The 21733-nt window shown below is 40.9% G+C and overlaps 2 protein-coding genes across 2 annotated transcripts in view; both read right to left on the bottom strand.

The window, feature by feature from the left end:
* LOC115005438 (membrane-associated guanylate kinase, WW and PDZ domain-containing protein 1-like) overlaps positions 1-1622 on the bottom strand; it is a gene marked incomplete at its 5' end in the record, with an annotated part of 35071 nt that extends 33449 nt beyond the window's left edge. The window contains 4 exon segments of the mRNA XM_029427249.1: positions 20-140; positions 142-188; positions 1199-1263; positions 1552-1622. Coding sequence (XP_029283109.1) covers positions 20-140; positions 142-188; positions 1199-1263; positions 1552-1622 — 304 coding nt within the window.
* A 3485-nt stretch (positions 1623-5107) lies between these two features.
* Positions 5108-21733, bottom strand: part of LOC115005437 (membrane-associated guanylate kinase, WW and PDZ domain-containing protein 1-like) — a 45320-nt gene continuing 28694 nt past the window's right edge. The window contains exons 15-23 of the mRNA XM_029427247.1: positions 20110-20173; positions 19520-19738; positions 19135-19422; positions 11088-11257; positions 10058-10224; positions 8841-8928; positions 8153-8716; positions 5537-5633; positions 5108-5484 (exon numbers count right to left, since the gene is read on the bottom strand). Of these exons, the coding sequence (XP_029283107.1) occupies positions 5108-5484; positions 5537-5633; positions 8153-8716; positions 8841-8928; positions 10058-10224; positions 11088-11257; positions 19135-19422; positions 19520-19738; positions 20110-20173 (2034 nt within the window). The remainder of the gene's footprint in view (positions 5485-5536; positions 5634-8152; positions 8717-8840; positions 8929-10057; positions 10225-11087; positions 11258-19134; positions 19423-19519; positions 19739-20109; positions 20174-21733) is intronic.

The raw sequence follows: 21733 nt of genomic DNA, 5'->3' as shown, positions 1-21733 counted from the left end.
GAATCAGTGGTATCAGTACCTGTGTTTAATGCTGGCGGTCCTCCAGGTGTGACACTGTACACCTGTAGAAACTCTCTGGGTCGACTTCCTCCGACGATGTTGAAGCCGAAACCTCGAGGACCTTTAGACAGCCGGGTGGATGGAGGAGTAACCCTTCAGCTGACCAGGCTGCTCCGTGAACTCTGGGACTGAGACGGAGGAGAGACGGAGGAGAGACGGGGTGAATGTGAGGACAGGTGAGGGCACAGTGTGCCGTCTCTTCATACAGTCGTTGTTGTGAGAGGAAGAGTCATTCTGAGCAGCAGAGGTGGAGATATCCAGACTATTAGACCTGAAGCATTGGATCCTACATTTCCCATAATGCACCTTGTCTAAGTCTTTCTTTAGAGCCTTCCTTCCTGGTAAACTTATTTCAAACTCCACACTTCCAGTATTAAGAGCACCAACAAAGTAAAACACAACGTCACAACACAAAGTCTGAATCTGTGCTGCCCCCTGCTGGATGTCAAAATAAAAGTCCTTTACACACAAACAGGAAGTTTGTTGCTCTCAGCAGCAGTTTACAAACTAAAACTTCCAGCCAGAAAATAATAAATAATAATTTCATCTAAAATCACAACTTTAGCTTTTAAGATATTATTTATTATCATGAAAGCAAAAGTTAGAAACTACAACAATAATTAATTAATAAATAAACTAAAACTAATTAAAAGAAGTTAAAGCTGATATAATTATCATTAATTTATTTAACCTTAGGAGTATATATAATTAATGACTAAAAATACTGGATACTTTAATGAATAAAAACACAAACCTGCAAATAGAGGAATAAGATAAGATCAAATAATTAAAATTTGAATAAATAAACTAAAGATACACATAACAACTAAAATGTGAATACATTTTTTTTGTAATTAAATTTAACTTAAATTAGTGAAATAAAACTAATTAAAATACACAAATAACAAAAATGTATACGTTAATTCATAAAAAAAATATATATAATGATGCATATAAAGTTAATAAATGCATTAGACTTACTGTAAATTAATATAATACAATAAATTAATTAATAAAAATACAAAATCCTGAGTTCAAGTCCGTCCAGTGAAGTTGGGTTTAACACTTCATCTACACAAACCAATAACAGCGTAGCTGCATCAAAACATTAATTAATCAGCCAGACAAACAGACTTACGTTCTGTAAAGGGAGTCATGTTCAGAGTTCGAGGATCCAGCCAGCTGGTTGTCTTTGAGATATGACTGAAAAAGTGAAATCATCATCATCATCATCATCATCATCATCATCATCATCATCATCATCAGTCTAAACACATCCACGGTCAGAATGAATCCTGGGTAATGTAGGAACAGTGGAACATCCCTGTAAGTTAAAATTCAGTGTTTTCTCTGCATGGTTTGGCAGTTTTCTTTTTTTATTCTTTAATTTGTATTGAACACAGGAAACATTCAGCGATGATGTTACAGTTTGGTCTGAAATCTGATTATTAATGTTTTATCTCATCAATCATCATCAGTGTCATTACTTACTCAATGTAGTACGGCTCTCCTGTATCACTGAACGCCAGCTCCCAGTTTTCAGGCAGCGGACCTCCTCCTCCCCCTCCTCCTCCTCCTCCTCCTCCACCTCTCCTCTCCCTCTCTCCTACTCCTCTTCCTCTCCTCCTCCATTTTCCAATCCCTCCATATGGGCTTCAAAGAGTCAGATTATACGAAATATAAATTAAAGTAACATATTATGATGATGATTTATCTTTGAAATTATACGCCCAGACTGTGTTATTGGTTTGAGCTTTTATTTCAGTTGGCATAAGCTCAGAAAAATTGAGCTTTCCTCAAAAGAAAATTACTTGTTTTTCGCCACGTTTTGTGCCTCTGTGTGAAAGAATGCATGACAAAAATAACGATGTTCAGAAAAATGACTTGACGGACGAAACAACTGTGTAACAGGCTTGTAGTCCGACTAAAGAATTTGTTAAGCCGGCGACCCCTCAGGTACGTTCTTCTTTGAATAATTTCACGTTAGAACAAGAAATCCTTTGTGAAAACTATGAAGCCTTTGTAAACAAAAACAAAAAACAATTGTCACATCGTGTAATTAATGAATAAAATCTGAAAAACTTTTCCGGTCCCCTGGTTGGTCCGGACCCCACTTGACATGACACACCAACACACCAAACACACAATCTGAGTGACTTACGTTGGAGTCCTTACCAGTTTTCAGAGCCGACTGCAGTCGCTCAACATGATGACAGATGAGAGACAAGCAAAACAAAGAAACTGCCTGTTGTATGGACACCTGTAGTCTGTCTGTTCTGTCTGTCTGTCTGTGAACCTGTTCTCTGTGTGAGGCAGGTTTGCCTCTGAAGCGGAATACCCAAGATGCGAGGGAGCTGGAGTGAGAGAGAGAGAGGAGAGAGACACAGCTGGGAGGGGGCGTGGCAACAGCACCACTCTACAACACACACAACCACACAACCACAACACACACAACCACACACACACACACACACACCACACACACACACTTATAACAAGGAAGAAGATATTGTGATGTTCGGAGGAGCGTGATGCGTGTTGAGGTCTCTAGAACTCCGCTGTGTAAACCTTGCCGTCCTTCCAGTGACGACAGGAATCAGTGTGTAAACGTACACAGAAAGCTCAGCGGCTGGCACTTTAAGGAACCAGAGAATCAATATAACTGAAAGTGAACTCGCTACAGAGCGCGGCCAGCGCCCCCGACAGGCTGCAGAGGTCATAAGCACAGTATGAAAAAATAACATCCTGGGGGGGATTTCTAAGAGGCGTCCAACAAAAGAAGGAAAAAAACCGGGGAACAATGGAGCATAAACAGAAGCAGCGTTTGTGTGTGGAGGGTGTTCGGAAAGCGAGTCTCTCGTGTTAACTCCTCGCCAGTTTTCGTTCTTTAACACAGTCACAGAGAAAGCAAGCTTTTTCCCTCTGTAAACACAGTGTGCCCCTGGGTTTGCTGAGACGGCAGTCACCTATTGGTTGTTGACAAGTTCACGTCATGGAACTTACTCTTTGCATGAGCCAAGATTAAAACGGATGATAATATGAAAATGTTTGATCGATACCGGATCGTCACGCCAAGAAAAAGACTGACGTTAAGACAGTTTTGATGACCACCTTTAACAAAAAATAAAATTAAAATCTGGTCTTTCCGATTATGGAAATTTTCCACCTTTGTGGCTTCAGTGTGCGTTCATGCGACCACACCAAGTGGACTGTAACTAAGTACATGTTGAGGACTTGTACTTTACGTGAGTATTTAATTTCTTTGATACCTTATACTCTACTCCACAACATCTCGGAGGCACTTTTATGCACTTTTTCGAAGATTCAGATTAAAAAATAAACTAATTACAATAATATTATGTATTTATTACAGGTTAAGTGAAACTAATTGACTGATGGTGATGGAAATTCACAAAGTACAGGCAGGTGTCGATAGTAATAAACAATAAATAAGCTCACTTTTACCAGCTGCAAACATTAAATCCATAATATATTATCTTTTCTGTACTTTTACTTGTGTACTTAAAGTAGTATCTCTGAAAACTAATACTGTTGTCAGTTTCCGTAAAGTAAACCCACTTTTACTTTCCTTTACTGTTGTATTACATCTTCACTTAGTAAAAGACTCTAAGGGATTTGATTAATAACCCCTCGGGGGTGAAAAATACCAACACAAAGAACTCTTAACGCATCACTGGATACACATCTAAATAATGCGTCAAGTGTTTTCAGCGCTCAGTGTGTGAGTGAAATCTCTCTTATCGATCTTAAGTAAAGGTCTTAAAGTCTGCTGAATGACCTTTAAATCGACTCATATGATAAATCTTCACCATTATCAAACCTTTCAAGTCTGATAACTTTGACCCGAACAGTATCACACGAGACAGTATGCACAAATTAACCTTCATCACTTTTCACTCTGTGGACATAGTTGACAAATTCGCTTTTTCTTTTAACACGTTACATTAACTTAAAGAGTTAATAGTAACAGTATGCAGTCTTACATCCACAATCTCCCAGGTTTGGTGCAGGCGGGTTTAATGCTTCATGCAACAATATTATGTCACATCACGCTATAAACTATGAACGTCCATAAATCTTTTAATCTTAATGGAAGCATTTGCATCGGGAAATAGCACCAACACAACATCTGTTCAGAGTCATAACTCCAGTCAAACCAACCACACAGACGTACAAATACTCATGGAATCAGCGGAACTTTACTCTTTTAGTACTCTGATATCCACCACAGATAAGTTATATCATGCTTGGGTTGCCTCATAATAATAATGTTTTTGAACAAGATAGTACGTTCACATGCAACATGATTTTACCTACCTTTTGAGGAAATCGCAAAAAGAAAAGAGAGTGATGTGATGCAGATTATTAGGAGGTTGGGTATCAAAATTAAGCTGTAGGTGTGCCAATTCTGTAGTAGAAAAACAATGATACACAGAAGAAGAAGAGAGAGTAATGAAAAGAGGCGCCCGTCAAAACCTTTCAAACGGGAGGAAAAAACTATGTAGCAAAACTGGACGGAAATATTAAATTTGTGTTTGTCTTGCGGTATGAATGTGAGAAGCGTTAAGTCAGATCTGTGTGGGAGCGGAGGCGGAGGAGACGGAGAATATTGTGTTCTTAGGGCGAAGAAGGCTTTTTGAAAGTCCAGCTACGCCATCTTTATGAGCTCTAAATCTGTTTCCATCCGGCACTTGTCGCTTTTTGGTTTTCTGATACACCAATGGTCAACCTAGCAAGCATAAAAAACATTTTAGGTGAAATTTCAAGATATTAAAAAAAGAGTGTCAGCTCTACTCCATTTAAAATGTGCATATAAAAAAACATTGGACGGAAACTAACATAGGTTCGAAGTTCCCAAACTTTATGAAAATAAAATACAGACATGTAGCGACCTAAGAATGACTAAATAATGAAAGCAGCCGAGGCTTCGAAGAGAATCACCCCAGTTGGCACTTCCTGAGAGGCGGAGGACGAATCCCAAGCCTTATCCGACTCTCCTCAGCCCCACACCCTCCAATTGCTTTACTCATCCTCTTCCATCCTTGGCAATAGATCCCAGTGCGCCTCCCACCTCCCAGGTGGGAGGAGGCCACCGAGCGCTCTCTCTGCCACTCCAGAAATCACGTGGCTCTAAGGTTAGCGTCACAGGAACTGAGTACAGGAAGCTGGTGCTCTTGATGAGGGCCGAGGCTGGGGGCCCGTTAGACGCCCTGCGGAACGGAAGGCCCCGGAAAACCAGAGGAGTTGCTGATAGAGGCAGGATGCGAGGAGGAGGACAGGATGACGAGGAGGAGGAGGATGGGAGACCTGCGGACTCGATCGGGGGCGTGGCAGGGCAGTTACCTTGGTGGTTACGGTGCTGGTTGGTGCCCCTCCTGGGGGCTCTCCGGACCAAGCCGCCTGCTGGAGTGGAGGAACGCCCCACACCAAGGCACGTGACGGGGGAAGGCCCAACCGGTGAGTCGCGGGGTTGGAGGAAAGAAGGGGTGGCCAGGCCATGTGGGGAGGGAGGGGTTGTAGAGGTTGCGGGGTGACGACTGGGAACTCATGGACTGAGGGAGGGAGAAAGTATGTATTGTGTTTGTTGGATTACGGAAACAGTTCATCTGTAAACACTCGTGTTTTTATTGGTCCGGTCATTTGTTAAAATTCAGTAGTTAGAATGATGATAGTCATCAGTGATGCGATTAGAGTTAGGGCTTCAGCTATAATTAGATAAAATAAACTTTATTCATCCCACAAGGCAATTCCTGCTTGCAGAGATGCTCTAAAATTACAAGGAACATGAAGAACAAAAAAAACAATAGAGTAATAAATATAAGGTGCATAAGAAGGGGGGGGGTCATACTCATACACAGTGCCTTATAGAATAACAAGAATGTTTAAACTAAAATAAAAAGTAATAGGGTATTGTATTTAATGTCAGAAGCTACTCCTATGTAGACCAGTAGTACAACCTCCCTGTTTGGGGTTTCTGGCAGCATTTCTTGGACCGAGGAAAGAATGCACCCAATGGTTTTGTTAGTTTACTGGGTTTTTAATTGGAAATATAATAGGTTTCATTCATTGGTGTTGGAGTGTGCGGGGTTGTGGGAAAGTAATGGGAATAGCTCCTCCAGGACTAGCGCAGGAAAAAGAGCCTCCCAACGTCTTTTAACTTCCTGTTCACACATTAAGACTAAAAACTGGAGGGCCGTGAAATGTTGCCGTTCATTGTGAAATGACAAAAGGTAACATCTGTCACCACCCCACCGCGACCCATGACCTCAAAAGTCACCCAGCGTGCAACCCAGCGCATCAAGGAAGTTGAGGTTAAAATGAGTGTAAAATTGCCTTGACATGTGAAGTATATGAAAAAACCAGTGTCTTGAGAAACAAAATGCTATGACTCAGTCAATGATTTTTTCTGATCTCGGAAACTTGTCACCGTAATAAATACTGAGACGATGAAGAAGAATAACCAGCATGGATATACTTTCACCAAACAGGCGAGAATGCCAGTTAGAAACTCTGTTTCTGTCGTACGTTGTAAAGAGCCTTACAAACTGCGACAAACTTTGACAGAAAGGTTTGCTGTTGATCACACAGGAAGGACTATTTCTTTGGGAATTGACTCGAAGTATCATCTTCGAAAACAGAAAAACTAGATCTTTTGGGCTCAACACGCAATTAAGTCCAAGGCCTTCAAACAAGAGCGTAGATGTCTAACAGGGTCCTTTAAAACGCCCTTTCTGATCAGTGAATCGGGGGTAAAATGTGGTCGTAAATATTAACTCTCTTGAAACAGACAATACGACAAACTTCTTCCGTCATTTAAAACTTTATCAACTGACAGGAGTGCCTTCAAGGACAGTGACTCGGAAAAAGTGCTACGTTTTCAGCTCTGTAAGATTTCATGGTGTCCTCAAAAATACAAAGAACATCGTTCGTCACAGAGAGAAGCGAGCAGTAGGATGGAGGAAGGAAGCCTTTTCACCCTTCTTTCAAAGTCGTGGATCACATCAGATAGAATCAATGCAGGACTGCCGAGGTGGTTGACCACACATATACTCGTTCATATTGAACACACCACGGCCTCAGGGACATTGATGGTGATTTCCAACAAGTCTTCAAAAAATCTCTGTAGTCCGTCCGAGAACACCTTTGAAATGGTTGATGTTGAAAACCGTGCTGTTAAGAATGCATAGCCCAATCAAGTGCCCCGTAAACCCAAACCTGTCAGGGACTTAATAACGTCACCTAGTAAGTGTTTTTATGTGTGAGAGGCTGGCAAGAGCCCAAATGGGTATTTAAATAGAGGGGGGACCAGGCCTTATGACATACCATGGGACACGAAAACATAAAACAGTACAATTCTTTATTCACAGCAAAGGCACTTACTGGATGGTTTGTGATTTTAAAACCTCCTTCCAGGCTCCTTATAGAGTGGACAAGCGGTAGGTTGATCAAATACATCAATTTAATTGTTTATGCATCATAACAAATATTTGTGTGAAAAAAAGCTACAAATAATACTTGCATTCTCTATTTTCATGTTCTTTTTTATATACCATGTTAAATTCTTGTTAAAGTAGGGTCCGATGTTAATTAAGGCTACCAGTGCACCACAATAGGGCCTTGCAGTCTGAACATACAAGCCAGTATCACTTTTTTTTTTTGTTTTTTTGTTTAAACGCCTCTTAGCTCCTCCCCTGGTAAATCTGTGTTAACGACACAGAGCTATGAATTGTGGGTAACGGTATTGTCAGGCAAAGTCTGAAGAAAGGCGGTGTGAATAATGTCAGTAATTGAATGATTTGTAAGTGGTACAGCCCCAGGCTCGACGGACTTAGCGGTGGGAAACGCTCCAAAGTTGTGAGTTGTGGGAAATAGGGATAGCAATAAGAGGGAGCATTATGAGATAGACCTGGAAATGACTGTTGGATGTGGACGTAAAATCTGGTACCTGGGAGAACAAGAAGCTGAAGCTCTGGACGTCTGCTCCGTGATCTTCACTATAGTGTCCCCCGCCTGCAGCCCAAGCGAGGCAGTGCCGGCGATCCCCAATACCGCCTCACCACAGCCAGCTGACCATCCTTTCGCCCCCACCTGTCACACTGAACCCCACCCCCCCCACTCTCGATTGAGACACGAGGGCCACCGGTAAAGTTCCCCCATAGGAGCTACCGGGCGACCCTGCCCCGAGGGGAGCGCCAGCCCCTGGGTTTCCGCGGGAGGCGGGGAGGCGCTTGTGAGATGGACCGCCATAAAGCCGCAGGATGGTACGTCTCGGTGGGGTAAGGGGGGGGCGGGCGAGGCCGATTGTTGTGGCCATTTGGCGGGCGAAGCACAGGAGCGCCAGGAGGGTGTGGGGGATGGTGACGGGGAAGGGGTCTGTGATGGGGGGCGGAGGTGATGCGGTGGTTGTTAGCGTGGTGGGCGATGGTGGTGGTGGTGGAGTTCGGAGGAGGCCCATCTCGGCTGTGAGAGAGTTGCAGTTTGGACAGAGTGTGGGAGGATGAGGAGTGTGGGGAGGTCGCGTGGACAGTCGCGCTCTGAAGACGGACGGACTCGGATGGTGAAGGAGGGGGAGGGGATGAGAATGCGGGCGGGGAGGAGAGAGAGAGTGCTGCTGTGTAGTGGAATCAGAGAAGACCTGCAAGAAAGAAGAAGAGAAAACAGATGGTTTGAGTTACAAATTAAAGAAATATTTATCACATTTAGTATTTCAAGAAGAATCACCACAATACTTCTGTATACGTACTACTTACTGCTCATACAGTACCCTGGTTCCACGACCCCAGAATAACTGCCCCAATCTTCAGATTGTTCAGATCGAAGGAGAGTTCGAGGTGGGCTTCATTTGGGCTGTTGCCAGTCGACACAAAAAAAGTCGGAGTTAAATGCGGGGATGAGCATGGAGCGATGTTTTGTTAAGTCGACTCCTTAAACAGAAATAAAACGTCTTGAATGATTGGTTAGAGCAAAACAACACGAAAAGACCCCTCCAAGAAGAAATCAAGTGTCAGACTGTGAATGAAGAAAAAAAAAAAAAGGGTGATGAATTTCAGTCGATTATCAGGTGATACAGTCCTACGCTTACTGCTCATGCTGAATGTGGTTAGTGCACAAAATATTCTGGTTTTTTTTGCCTTATTCTGTAAAAAAAAAGAGCATATTTCTACTAAATCTGTTGACCATGACGAAAGTTCATATTCCATTTAATGACAGCAGTGCGAATACAGTGTTCCATATTCATCCTTCAACCCATCTTCTTGAAAGGTTTTGGTGCCGATATTGCGCATATCCAAAAACCTGTTGATATCCAAGTCTACAGTGAAAAGTTGGGTGTTCCTACTTCTAACCAGAATGATCTTTATTTGGGCCTGCATCTCTAGTGGTTTTGTTTACAACGTAACGAGAATAGCAGCAAACCGACAAAGGGTTTGTGTGTCGCAACTGCGGTTTGGACATTGAAGTGAATGTGCAAAACCATTATTGTAAGCAGATTTCTAATTGCGCCGCATACATGTCCTAAATAATCCACGAGAAAACCTGAAACGTCTTAATCGGAAAAGCTAACTTCGCGAAGTAAGGACGAATTCTGGATATCCAAACCGAATATTGTGTGGACATGCCCAACATAAAAAGTATGAAGATGGTCATATTTTGGAATAAGTGTGCTTGTGAAATGTAGTGATTTGAAGGGGTTATGTGTACTGGAATCCATTAGATGTTCTTTGGAAGCAACCATACTCTTAGTAGGCCAATAATTATTATTTTTTCACAATGCAAGAAATCTCTATTGACAATTAACTTTGTTAATCCAAGTTGCATATCGTCAATACAATAGAGGAAAAAGCAGAGGTCCCAATCGCTTCCTGGGGGTAAACCATAATACAACTGGCCATGATTCATAACTACATAGTAGTAGAAGGACCCCTCGATATGCACCTATGTAAACACTGACTAATGCTAACATGAAGCTCCTCCTCACCTTGTGTTCCAGCGTGGACAGGCCGCCCTCAGAGTCGCTGTGATGGCGACTGATTTGTCCTTCTCTGGAAGGGGTGGTGAACCCAGTGGGGGGTCAGAGGAAGTGGGGGTTGGTGGCTCGTCAGCCCGTTCGTCATTGGAGCAGCGTAGGAGGGCGGGGTGTTGGCCCTAGTCAGGAATGAAGGTGATAGGCGGATGATCATTAGAGGTGTAAGAACATATCCAGACACGATATTATGTTTGTGATAGTATCTTGTTCAAATACACTATCGATTTTTAATAAAGATGTTAAGATATATATATATATGTACAGTCGTTATTACAATGTTTTCAATCTCTGTTTTACAGATTTATTACTTAATTTGTTTACCTAAATAATCCTATTAGAGATAATTAAAGTTGCGTTTATTTCTGTAGACATTAGACAAAGCAGAAGGTTGCCATCTTTTTAAAGCATGCAAAGAAAGTTTCAAAGATAAACCAGAATAGACGGAGGTACGCTGATTGAATCGATATGTCATGGCATTTTATAGATATTTTTCCGGTAGCATTAAAGGGATACAACTCACACTTTCGTTGTGCCACTCTGTTGTAGATGCACAATAACAAATCTGTACTTGTGATTTAAAAAACTGAAAACAGCCTCACTGGACGGTTCATACAAAAAAACTCTCTGTCGACCGGATGTATTGGTTTGAAATATGACAACAGGCCCCCTTTTCTAATTGTGCATTACAAATATAGCGGTCATATTTCTGAACTGGGAGTTGATGCCGTTGGCATTCACGAGTTAGGCTGTAGGTGAGGGTTCGTTGTCAAGGCCGGCGGTTTAACATGGGGGGGTCTTGGGGGGCGCGCTGGGGAGTTCTGGGCTGTTGAATAGAGTAAAAACGACAATACAAGGTTAGTGACTAAACACTGTCAAAGTTGTAAGAATACTAAAAACCACAATATATCCCGCACCGGGTCCAGACTATGTTGGGTGACCATCCTATCAGGTTATAAAAGCACGGGCATCCGCTCCTCAGCACCACGTCCACACTCTGGCCCATCGGCACGACTTCAAGCATCTCCACACTCTTATGAGAGCGGAGCCCCAACCCACAGCTCGCGTTGATGTAGACCAGGATGTCGCTGGAGGACCAAACCCAGGAGGGAGACGCGTCAGGTCTACAGTTTATCAGAATCTGAACATGGTCAGCTGTCAAGTGAACCTTAAAGGAAATGTAAATTGGAAGTCGTGTGTCAGCAGTAATGCGGGTGTTGTGAAGGTGTTAATGTTGTTTGAAAATTGTTTTAAACGGCGTACCAATCCTTCAGCTACGAATGTGCGCGAGAACAAAGAGGAGATCGTTTAGAAGGAAGAAAAAGAGTCAACAGTTCTGGAATCACACTCCACAAAGAGAAAAGAAAGAATCATTTGTGATGATATTTTGTGTTTCGTTATCAAGTTTACTCCCCGAGGAAAGTCTCGTTAGTAAGGAGGGAGGGGTCAACTTTATTCACTTTTACTACTTAAAGTAAGTAGCAAAAACTAGTTTACATAACAAACGGCATTATTTAACCCAAACTATAAATTGTGCCTAAAACCTAACCAAGTAGTTTTGTTGAATTCAGTTTAAAAACTGTGTGTCCGCGTTTGCCGAGTCTGGGAATAGAATGGTCAGAAACAGAAAGAATGATGACGCGAAAGCTTAAATACGAAGAACATGACACGAGGGAGAGATACTTTAAAATCGTTCACACGCCTTTCTCACTCGTTTCCCTGCTTGTTCGAGCTGCCTTAGTGTGTCAGGAGGTTTATTTGCCGCCTGTCTTGAAACTCTGCTCTTTCCCAAGAGATTTCACAAGCTGTGGTGTGTGTGTGTGTGTGTGTGTTGTGTGTGTTCCTCTGATCTATTTATCCGCAGTTGAAGGCGTGAGCAGGTTGTCAGTGTGGGAGAGAAAGGAGGATGTGTGGCGGACAGCATTCAAAGTGTGTGCGTTGGTGCGTGCGTGCAGGAAGGGGTGTGTGGAGCTTTGTAGATCATGAGCATGTGTCTTGGTTCTCAGTCTTTATTTTCTCAAACAGAACATTAATCCTCCACCAGAAGAAGGAGGGAGAGAGAGAGCATTTAAATCCCACTTTCATAAACAACTACATAGATGAAATATATACACATTATCTCCATTCTGGATGTGATTACAACAGAAAAACTATGTAGCAGTGGAGCTCCTATATAAACACAAACAGGACATTATGGACCTCAGTGGGGAACGAATAACACCCGCTTAGGTTATTTAGTGCCACCTGTGACATTCAAAATGCGTACAGGGAACGGATCAAGGCTCTGATTCATTTGGAAAAGTGCTGTGTACATCAGACGGGAACACGGGACCGGAGTTTACCACGAGTTAGAAAAGTAAAACCCGCTGATCGCTGTCAGGGCTCAGAAACATTTAGGAATGCGGGTGCTGCAAAAAAAGGCATGATCTTGTTTTGAAGCACAGCGTTAGTATTAACATCAAGTCCACGTCATCGTCTCGTTTTTTTATTCATAACACAACCAATGCAAATCATTGCATTTTAACTGGCCAGAGTGTTACGTAACATGTTACTCTTGTTTGTAGATGGTGATATATTGAGAGTTTAATCACCAGGTGCAGGAAAGAGTTGGCATTTTGTTTCCAACAACAATAAAATAAGTGTCTGCCCCCAGCCTGTTCTCTTCCCCTCCTCTTGCCTACCCTCCCGGCGTTTGCTCCGCAACATATTGATTTCACCATTCCCCATGTCCGTTGCTACCCACCCGTCTCGCTGCCTGTCAACCCTCCGTTTTCCCCTTTTACAGGCATTATCCCGGATTCCTTCTATCCCGCTCTGTCCTCACGTTTAAAATTTTCCAGTAAGTATCCCGTAGGTTTAACAATTAAGAAAATAAAACTGGCCTATATAAAAAAAAGTGAAAAGTGTCCTCGGTACAGCAGGGTGGCCGTATTATGTTTAACGGTAGCTGAAAACTGTTCTCCGCAGAAATACAAGAAGAGAAAGAAACGGGAACAAATAACACAGAAGAGAAGAAACGAGAACCTAGGATGAGAGTCACAGTGAACAGGGGAGATAGATGGAGAGACGCAGCTGTACCTGCCAAAAAGTTAAAATTTTATGCAGTTACCAAATGAGAGGAGAACTTCCCTTTATTTAATAAAAGCAGAGAGTCGGGAAACTCGTGCTTTTTGCAAAGGTGCCATTCAGATGTTAGCATCGCACACGGGCGGAAAAAGGTCCCAAAGACAAGCAAGTAGGCACAAAACATCAAATGTTCAATGACTTCATTTGTCACAAGACACGTTCAGAAGTTTAAATTTGGTGCAAACACAACTTTGTCCTAAACTCGATCTTCCCTCTGTCCAAGAAAATGTTTTGTATATCGTCAGGAATTAAATTAAATTAAAAATAAATATTTTATTAATGATGATAATAAAATATACAATAATAATAATAACACCAGTATTATTTTATAATAATATATGATAATACTATTAATAATGATAATGATAATAATAAAATAAAAATAATACTGATATTAATATTAATAATAATAATATCAGTCTTTTTATAATATAATAATAATGATGATATTTCTACATGTGAACCAGGAGACGATCCAGCTGATTTATCGAGTGTGAACATCATTTTTAGGTCAAACCTACAAAAAGCACTCGGGGCCAATAAAACAGATTTTACTAGAGAAAAAAAAAAATGTGGAATCACAAATATGTTTCAGGCTATTTAAACAGAAGTTCATAAAGTTAATAAAGTTCTAAAATTTGCTCCTGAACAGCTCACTCTAAATCTGAGCTAAAAACAAGATTAATCTGAATATATTTAAAAGAAAGAAAAAGAAAAATGTTTATTTCATTTGAATATTTTTACTTTCATTCAGTTGTTTTTTATATTATTTTGTAGTTATTTAGTGGATTCATTTACACAGTTTCTCCTCCATGAAGCTGTTTTCTGTCAGGAAATAAATGTATGAAGTATTTATTCATTTCTATAATTCTTCTGTGAGCTGCAGCCCGGACCAAAGTGCACGCCTCTTAAAGGATTAGTCCACTAAAAACACAAAAGCATGTTTACTCGCTCACCGCAGAACGTTTCAGTTTTAGCTGCAGACCACTTCTATAGAAACTGTTTCTCTGGGTGGAAAGCAGCTCTACTTAAAACATCACTTATTTACTCAGTGATTAGTTTTTATCAGTAACACTTCTTCTTGTGTTTTAATCTGCAGAAACATTTTGTCCTTCATTCGTCTGTGTTGGTGGATTGTTCCTTTTTGTTCCTGCACACTGAGAAGCTCTGTAGACATGAATGTAAATCCACTGATAGTCACGGTGAAACCAGCTGCTGCTCGACTGACCTGAATATTACTGACACACACACACGCACACACACACACTGCAGATAGTTTCAATGAGGTGAAACCATTTCAGACATTCCTGAGAGCTGATAAAGACGGAGGAGGAGGAGGATAGATGGGAAAAAAGGGAAAATGAATTTACGTAGGTTTACATACTGAAGATAAACAGGTTCTGTGTATTTACAGGTCCCAGCCAGTGATAGAAGAAGTACTCTGATCCTTTACTTCTGTAAAAGTATAAATACCAGAGTACAAGTTCTGCATTTAAAATGTCAACAAAGTAAAAGTAAATAAGCATTAAAAGCTAAATGTAGTAAAAGTATCAAAAGTATTAATTTTGCAGAATGGCATATTTAAAAGTGTCATATTATTATTAAGTCTGTCGAATTAACGCATTAATTTCGATTAATTAATCACAGAAACATTTACGCAACAGAAAAATGCCCGGATGGAACTGTAGATAGGAGCACCGTTCTAATAATAATAATAATAATAAATTGTATTTATAAAGCGCCTTTCAAGCTAAAAGCAATCTCAAGGCGCTGTGCGATTCCTGCAGAAAAGAAAACCTCATAGCTTGCTAGCACCAAGGTGAGCGACCGGCCTCGTCAAAGCTCTCGATCAGGGCGTTTCAGAAGCAGAATTAGTAAATCTAACTCAGTCGCGAGATGGATTGCAATGGACTGCAGGCCAATTTTGTTTACGGATAGCGTAATGTAGTACAAAAGAAGAGAGCAGCCTTGACATCTGAGAATGTAAACAAGCTAGTTTGTCTCAGCGACTGGCTGAGGGAGAAGTGAGAGGCATTGTGAGGCCGATGGGTCCGTTAAGTTACACTACATGTTGATAAATCAAACTTATGTTGCCAGAGGAGACTTTTGCTTGGTTTTGTTAATTTGTTGTACAATAGATTGTTTATTGTACAATGAAAGATGTTAGGCTATCTTGTGGCAAACAAGATATTGGTATTGAAATAAAAGACATGTTGACCAGTTTATAATGCCTACTCATTGATTCACTAATCTTCCACCCCACTTCCCTCAATGTGGAGTCAAGTTCAGATACTTTGTGTACTTCTGAGTAGAATAGTACTGCATCATATATACATGTTTTACTAAAGCTGTCAAATAAATGTAGTGCAGTAAAATATACTATATTCTATATATTTCCCTCTAAATTGTAGAGGAGTCGAAGAATAAAGTAGCAGAAAATGGAAATACTCCAGTAAAGTACAAGTACCTCAAATTTGCTTCGTAACTATGTTTTTGAAAGTGCTCACCCCTGTTCAGTGGTGGAAAGTACATGTACTCGAGTACTGTACAATGTTGAGGTACTTGCACTTTCATCCCACTTGCTGCACGACATTTTTGAGACAAAACATTTATTTGACAACATTCGTCACATGTTGCTTTAAAGATTCAGATTAATACGAAATATAAATAAAGTAACATATTATGATGTATTATTATATATTCTTAATTATAAGCCAGAATGTTATTGGTTTGAATCTTTTATTTCAGTTGCATAAGCTCAGAAAAATTGAGCTTTCCTCAAAAGAAATTACTTGTTTTTCGCCACGTTTTTGCTCTGTGTGAAAGAATTCATGACAAAAATAAGAGTTCAGAAAAATACATTGACGTACGAAACAACTGTGTAAAGGCTTTTAGTCGACTAAGAATTTGTTAAGCCGGCGACCCCTCAGGTACGTCTCTTTGAATAATTTCACGTAGAACAAGAAATCCTTTGTGAAACTATGAAGCCTTTTGTAAACAAAACAAAAACAATTTTCACATCGTTATAATTTAAATGAATAAAATCTGAAAACTTTTCACGGTCCCCTGGTGGTCCCCGGACCCCACTTTGACACTGACACACACACACACACACACACACACTCTTGAGTGACTTACGTTTGGAGTCCTTCACAGTTTTCAGAGCCGACTGCAGTCGCTCCAACATGATGAACAGATGAGAGACAAGCAAACACAAGAAACTGTCTGTCTGTACACCTGTACGTCTGTCTGTCTGTCTGTCTGTCTGTGCACCTGTCTCTCTGTGTGAGGCAGGTTGTGCCTCTGAAAGCGGATAACCAAGACTGAGAGTGAGCTGGAGTGAGAGAGAGAGAGAGACAGCTGGGAGGGAGGCGTGGCCAACAGCACACTCTCTCACACACACACACACACACACACACACACACACACACACACACACACACACACACTTTAACAGAAGAGATTATTGTTCATGTTTCGGAGGAGGTGATGCGTTTGAGGTCTCTATAACTCCGCTGTAAACCTTGCCGTTCCTTCCAGCTGAATGCAGTTGAATCAGTGAAACGTACACAGAAGCTCAGCTGCTGCTTTAATGAACCAGAGACTCATTATAACTGAAAGTGAACTCGCATACAGAGCGCTGCCAGCGCCCCCTACAGGCTGCAGAGGTCATTACAGCCACAGTATGAAAACATAACATCCTGAGGATTTACTAAGAGTCTGTCCAACAAAAGAAGAAAAACAGTTGGAACAATGGAGCAGAAACAGAAGCAGCGTTTGTGTGTGGAGTTGTTTGTTCTGAAGAGAGTCTCTCTTGTTAACTCCTCGACAGTTTTTCGTTCTTTTACACAGTCACAGAGAAGCAAGACTTTTTCCCTCTGTAAACACAGTTTGCCCGGTTTGCTGAGACGGGTCACCTATTGGTTGTTGACAATGTTCACGTCATTGAACTTTACTCTTTGCATGAGCCAAGATTAAAAACGTATGATAATATTAAACATGTTTGATGATACCGGATCGTCAAGAAAAGAAAAAGACTGAGTTAAGACAGTTTTATGACCACCTTTAACAAAAAATAAAATAAACTCTCTTGATCTTTTTCCGATATTGGAAATTTGTCCACCTTTGTGGCTTCAGTGTGCGTTCATGCGACCGCACAAGTGGACTGTAACTACGTACATTTTTGAGGTACTTGTACTTTACTTGAGTATTTCCATTTCTTGCTACTTTATACTTCTACTCCACAACATCTCGGAGGCACTTTTTACTGCACTTTTTCGAAGATTCAGATTAAAAATACAACTAATTACAAATAATTTATTATGTATTATTACAGGTTAAGTTGAAACTTAATTGATTGATGGTGAAATTCACAAGCTACCAGGCAGTGTAGATAGTAAAACAATAAATAAGCTCCACTTTTACCAGCTGCAACATTAAATCCAATAATATATATATTTTTCTGTACTTTTACTTTTGTTACTTAAAGTATATTCTGAAACTAATACTTTTGTCATTTTCGTAAAGTAAAACACTTTTACTTTCTTTACTGTTGTATTACATCTTTCACTTAAGTAAAATATCTAAGTATTTGTTAATTAACCTCTGTGTGTTTGAAATATACCAACACAAAGAACTCTTAACGCACACTGGATACACACTTCTCATAATACTGCGTCAAGTGTTATTCAGCGCTCAGTGTGTGAGTGAAATCTCTCTTATCGATCTTAAGAAAGGTCTTAAAGTCTTCTGAATGACCTTTAAATCGACTCCTATGATACAATCTTCACCATTTATCAAACCTTTCAAGTCTGATAACTTTGACCCAGAACAGTCTCACACGATCCATTCTGCACAAATAACCTTCATCACTTTCACTCTGTGGAACCATAGTTGCCAAATTCGCTTTTCTTTTAAACGTTACATTAACCTTAAAAGCAGTTAATAGTAACAGTATGCATTCTCCTCCACCTCTCCAGGTTTGTGCAGGACGGGTTTAATGCCTCATGCACAATATTAGTCACCATCACGCTATAAACTATGAAAGTCCATAAATCTTTTAATCTTAATGGAAGCATTTTGCATCGGAAATAGCACAACATCTGTTCAGAGTCATAACTCAGTCAAACCAAACCACACAGACGTACAAATACTCCTGGAATCAGCGGAACTTACTCTTTTAGTATCTCTGATATCCATCACAGATAATGTTTATATATTTGCTTGGGTTGCCTCATAATCATCAATGTTTTTGAACACGTATAGTACCGTTCACATGCAACATGCTCATTTTACCTACATTTTGAGAAATTCGGCAAAAGAAAATGCAGATGATGTGATGCGATTATTAGGAGTTGGTTCATCACAAATAAGCTGTAGGTGTTGCCAATTCTGTAGTAGAAAACCATTATACCACAGAAGAAGAAGAGATGACGTAATTGAAAGAGCGCCAGTCAAACCTCAAACGGGGAAAAACTATGTAGAAAACTGGACGGAAATATTACATTTGTGTTTGTCTTGTGTATTAATGTGAGGAAGGTTAAGTCAGATCTGTGTGGAGCGAGGAGGAGAATATTTTGTGTCTCTTCAGTGGAGAAGAAGCTTCTTTGAAGTCCCAGCTTACGCCATCATTTATGAGCTAAATCTGTTTCCATTGCACTTTGTCGCTTTTTGTTTTTTTTGATACACCAATTTTTCAACCACATAAAAACATTTATGTGAAATTTCAAGATATTAAAAAAGCGTTTCAGCGTTTATACTCCATTTAAAATGTGCATAAAAACAGTTGGACGGAAACTAACCTAGTGTTTCGAAGTTCCCAAACTTATGAAAATAACAATACATGACATGTAGCGACCATCAGCATGTAAATAAATGAAAGCAGCCGAGGCTTCGAAGAGACTCACCCCCGTTGGTCACTTCCTGAGAGGCGATGACGAATCCAAAGCCTTCTCCCGACCTCCTCCTCAGCTCCACCTCCATTGTCTTTACTCCTCCTCTTCCATCCTTGGCAATAGCTCCCAGTGCTCCTCCCCCACCTCCCCTGGTGGGAGGAGGCCCACCGGCGCTCTCTTCCACTCCCAGCAAATCACGTGGCTCTAAGGTTAGCGTCACAGGAACTGAGTCCAGGAAGCTGGTGCTCTGGATGAGGGCCGAGGCTGGGGGCCCGTTAGACGCCTGCGCAGAAGAGGCCCCTGGAAAACAAAGAGGAGTCAGACTGATAGAGGCAGGATGACGAGGAGGAGACAGGATGACGAGGAGGAGACATGCGGACTCGATCGGGGCAGTTACCTTGGTGGTTCACCGGTGCTGGTTGGTGCCCCTCCTGGGGGCTCTCCAGGACCAAGCCAGCCTGGCTGAGTGGAGGAACGCCCCCCACCAAGGCACCCGTGGACGGGGAAGGCAACTCGGCTGAAGTCGGGGGTTTGGAGGAAGAAGGGGTGGCCAGGCCATGTGGGGAGGGGAGGGGCTTGTAGAGGTTGGGGGTGACGACTGGGGAAATCATGGGACCTGAGGGAGGGAGAAAGTTATTTATTGTTTTTGTTGGATCACGGAAACAGTTCATCTTTAACACTCGTGTTTTTATTGGTGCCGTCATTTGTAAATTCAGTAGTTAGAAATGATGATAGTCATCAGTGATTGGATTAGAGTTAGGGGCTTCAGATATAATTAGATAAAATAAACTTTATTCATCCCAAAAGGAAATTCCTGTGCCAGAGATTGCTCTAAAATTACAAGGACATAAGAACAAAAAAAACAATAGAGTAATAAATATAAGGTGCATAAGAAGTCATACTAATACCAGTGCCTTATAGAATAACAAGAAATGTAAACTAAAATAAAAAAGTAATATTGGTATTGTATTTAATGTTCAGAAGTACCTCCTCTGTAGACCAGTAGTACCACCTCTCCCTGTTTGGTGTGTTCTTGCAGGATTCTCTGGACCTGAGGAAAGAAATGCACCAATGGTTATGGTTATTTTTAATGGGTTTAATTGGAAATATAATTAGTTTTCATCATGGTGTTGGAGTGAGGGGCTTGTGGGAAGTCATGGGAATAGCTCCTCCAGGAACTAGCTCAGGAAAAGATGCCTCCCAACGTCTTTTAACTTCCTGTTCACACATACAGACTCAAAAACTGGAGGCGTGAAAATGTGCCGTTCATTGTGAAATGAAAATAACATCCTGTCACCACCCACCGCGACCCAAGACTCAAAAGTCACCCAGCAGTGCAACCCAGCGAATCAAGGATGTTGAGGTTAAAATTGATGTAAAATGTCCTCTGACATGTGAGATGAACAACCAGCTCGTCTTGAGAAACAAAATGCATATTGACGCAGTCAATGATTTTTTCTGATCTCTGAAACTTTGTCACCTTTAATAAGATACCTGGACATGAAGAAGAATAACCATGCATGGATATACTTCACAAACAGAGAGACTGCCATGTTTAGAACTTCTGTTTCTGTCTTTAACGTTGTTAAAGAGCCTACAACTGCGACAACTTTGACAGGAAAGGTTTTTGCTTTGTTGATCACCAGGAAGGACTATTTCTTTGGGAATTGACTCTAAGATTATGATCTTAGAAAAACAGAAAACTAGTCTTTGTGGCTCAACACGCAATAAAGTCTCAAGGCCTTCAAACAAAGAGCTGTTAGATCGTCTAACCGGGTCTTAAACGACCTTTCTGATAGTGGAATCGGGGGTAACTGTGTCTGTCAAATATTAACTCTCTGAAACAGACAATACGACAACTTCTTCCGTCACTTTTAAACTTGTAAACTGACATTAGTGCCTTCAAGGACAGACTCTCGGAAAAATGTGCTACGTTATTCAGATCTGTACGATTCATGGTGTCAAAACTAAAAAGACATCGTTGTCACAGAGATGACGGAGACAGTAGGATGGAGGAGGAGCCTTTTCACCCTTCTTTCAAGTGTGGACACATCAGATAGAATCACTGCAGACTGCCGATGTGGTTGGACCACACATATACTAGTTCATATGAAACACACCAAGGCCTTCAGTGACATGATGGTGATTTCCCCACAAGTCTTCAAAACTCTCTGTGAGTCCGTCCAGAAACACCTTTGAAATGGTTGATGTTGAAACCCGTGTTGTTAAGAATGACATAGGCCCAATCCCAGTGCCCCGTAAACCCTAAACCTTCAGGGACTTAATTAACGTCACCTAGTAAGTGTTTTAGTGTGAGAGGCTGCAAGAGCTCCAAATGGTATAAATAGGAATGGGACAGTCCTTTATGACATACCATGGGACACCGAAACATAAACGTACAATTTCTTTATTCACAGCAAAGGCACTTAATGGATTGGTTTTTGATTTAAACCTCTTCCAGGCTCTTTCCTTATAGAGTGGACAAGAGGTATTATCAAATAATCAATTTACTTGTTTTTATGCATCATAAGCAAATATTTGTGTGAAAAAAAGCTACAAATAATACTTGCATTTCTCTATTTTCATGTTCTTTTTCATATACCATGTTAAA

Source organism: Cottoperca gobio, unplaced genomic scaffold (genome assembly GCF_900634415.1).
Source record: "Cottoperca gobio unplaced genomic scaffold, fCotGob3.1 fCotGob3_303arrow_ctg1, whole genome shotgun sequence".
NCBI lineage: Eukaryota > Metazoa > Chordata > Actinopteri > Perciformes > Bovichtidae > Cottoperca > Cottoperca gobio.
The sequence above is the reverse complement of the archived record's forward strand: the minus strand, read 5'-3'. Positions and strand labels throughout refer to the sequence as shown.